At 47.5% G+C, this 1,220-nt stretch overlaps 1 protein-coding gene across 1 annotated transcript in view; it reads right to left on the reverse strand.

The window, feature by feature from the left end:
- Positions 1-924, reverse strand: part of MTMR7 (myotubularin related protein 7) — a 93,195-nt gene extending 92,271 nt beyond the window's left edge. The window contains exon 1 of the mRNA XM_019553405.1: positions 563-924. Coding sequence (XP_019408950.1) covers positions 563-586 — 24 coding nt within the window. The 5' untranslated portion in view covers positions 587-924. The remainder of the gene's footprint in view (positions 1-562) is intronic.
- Between the last annotated feature and the right edge of the window lie 296 nt (positions 925-1,220).

The raw sequence follows: 1,220 nt of genomic DNA on the forward strand, positions 1-1,220 counted from the left end.
GTTCATCTACTCAGAAAAAAGGGTGGTTTCACAGAAAAATACAGGCCTCTCCTATACAAAGCTATATGCTGATTAGGCTAAATAAATAGCAAATGCTAAAAGCGATATTAAATCTCTGCCAAGACTTTGAAATAATGGAATAAACTAAGGGATTATGAAGAAGAAAACAACTTAAGTATCTTTCCTTCTGGTTTAACTACAGACATCCAGGATGGGGTTTACATAAGGCATCATGGCTGAATAAGGGTAAATTGCCTAACACACATTTCACTCAACATTACATAGCAACGTTTTACACGTGTGGGGATATTTTAGCTAAATGAATAGTGAGGTGCTGAAAAAAAAAAAGCAGCTAAAAAGCACAGATACAACAGACAGCCCCTCAGGGTTTTGAGCTAATTTTTTTTTTTTTTTAAATCTGAGCCCCAAATCATCAACATATAAAAGCCATGTTTTTCCTCCTATTGGCTTCTTCTGAGCCAGGCAGCATAGCTCCGTCCCTCCTCACTGCAACCATCCATCCATCCCTCCGTCCTTCCCCCCCAGCCTAGTAGGTACCAACCTTGGGTGTTCGGATGTGCTCCATGGCGTCCAGCTCCCTGCTGAGATGCTCATCCACCTCTCCCACTCAGGAGGGTTTCCTATACATCTACAGGGGAGATTTTTAATCAGACTTTTTTCTCGGAAGGGCAGGGAACAGGAGGGAAAGGGGGTAACTTATTAAAAGGCTGCTAAAGTGCCTCTGTTTTGATGCTTGCAGGTCGCTGATCAGCTCCTCCTCCAGGAACAGATGCCATGCTTCCCTCCCCCCCACCCAGCTTAGATGCAGCCTGCACAAGCAGCACAAATGCAGTCAGCCAGGCCCTAAAGACTGACAGGTTCAGGCGTGCCTGGGCAGGGATGCCAGAGTAAAAGACAAAGGAAATCCCCCCTCATCTGGTTCTGCATCTGGCTGTGAAGTCTGACAACAGCTACCTAGGAAAATGCATCCCCGCATCCCTGATTCAGGAGCAGTGTGATCAGCCAGGTTGGAGGGAAGCCAGCCAGAAATCAATCATGCACACCTCCCACCCCTGCCCCCCACCTCAGCCCCAAAGCCAGGGAAAGCCATTTCTGTTGGATTAAGAGTAAACCTGGCAGGGACCACCCAGCCTGACCTTGGCTCCTGGCCTGGTCTACAGCTGAAGCCCTCAATGATGCAAAACATTTGGGGCCTCCCG

The sequence above is a fragment of the Crocodylus porosus genome, unplaced genomic scaffold, assembly GCF_001723895.1.
Source record: "Crocodylus porosus isolate Cpor-Errol unplaced genomic scaffold, CroPor_comp1, whole genome shotgun sequence".
Classification (NCBI taxonomy): Eukaryota; Metazoa; Chordata; order Crocodylia; family Crocodylidae; genus Crocodylus; species Crocodylus porosus.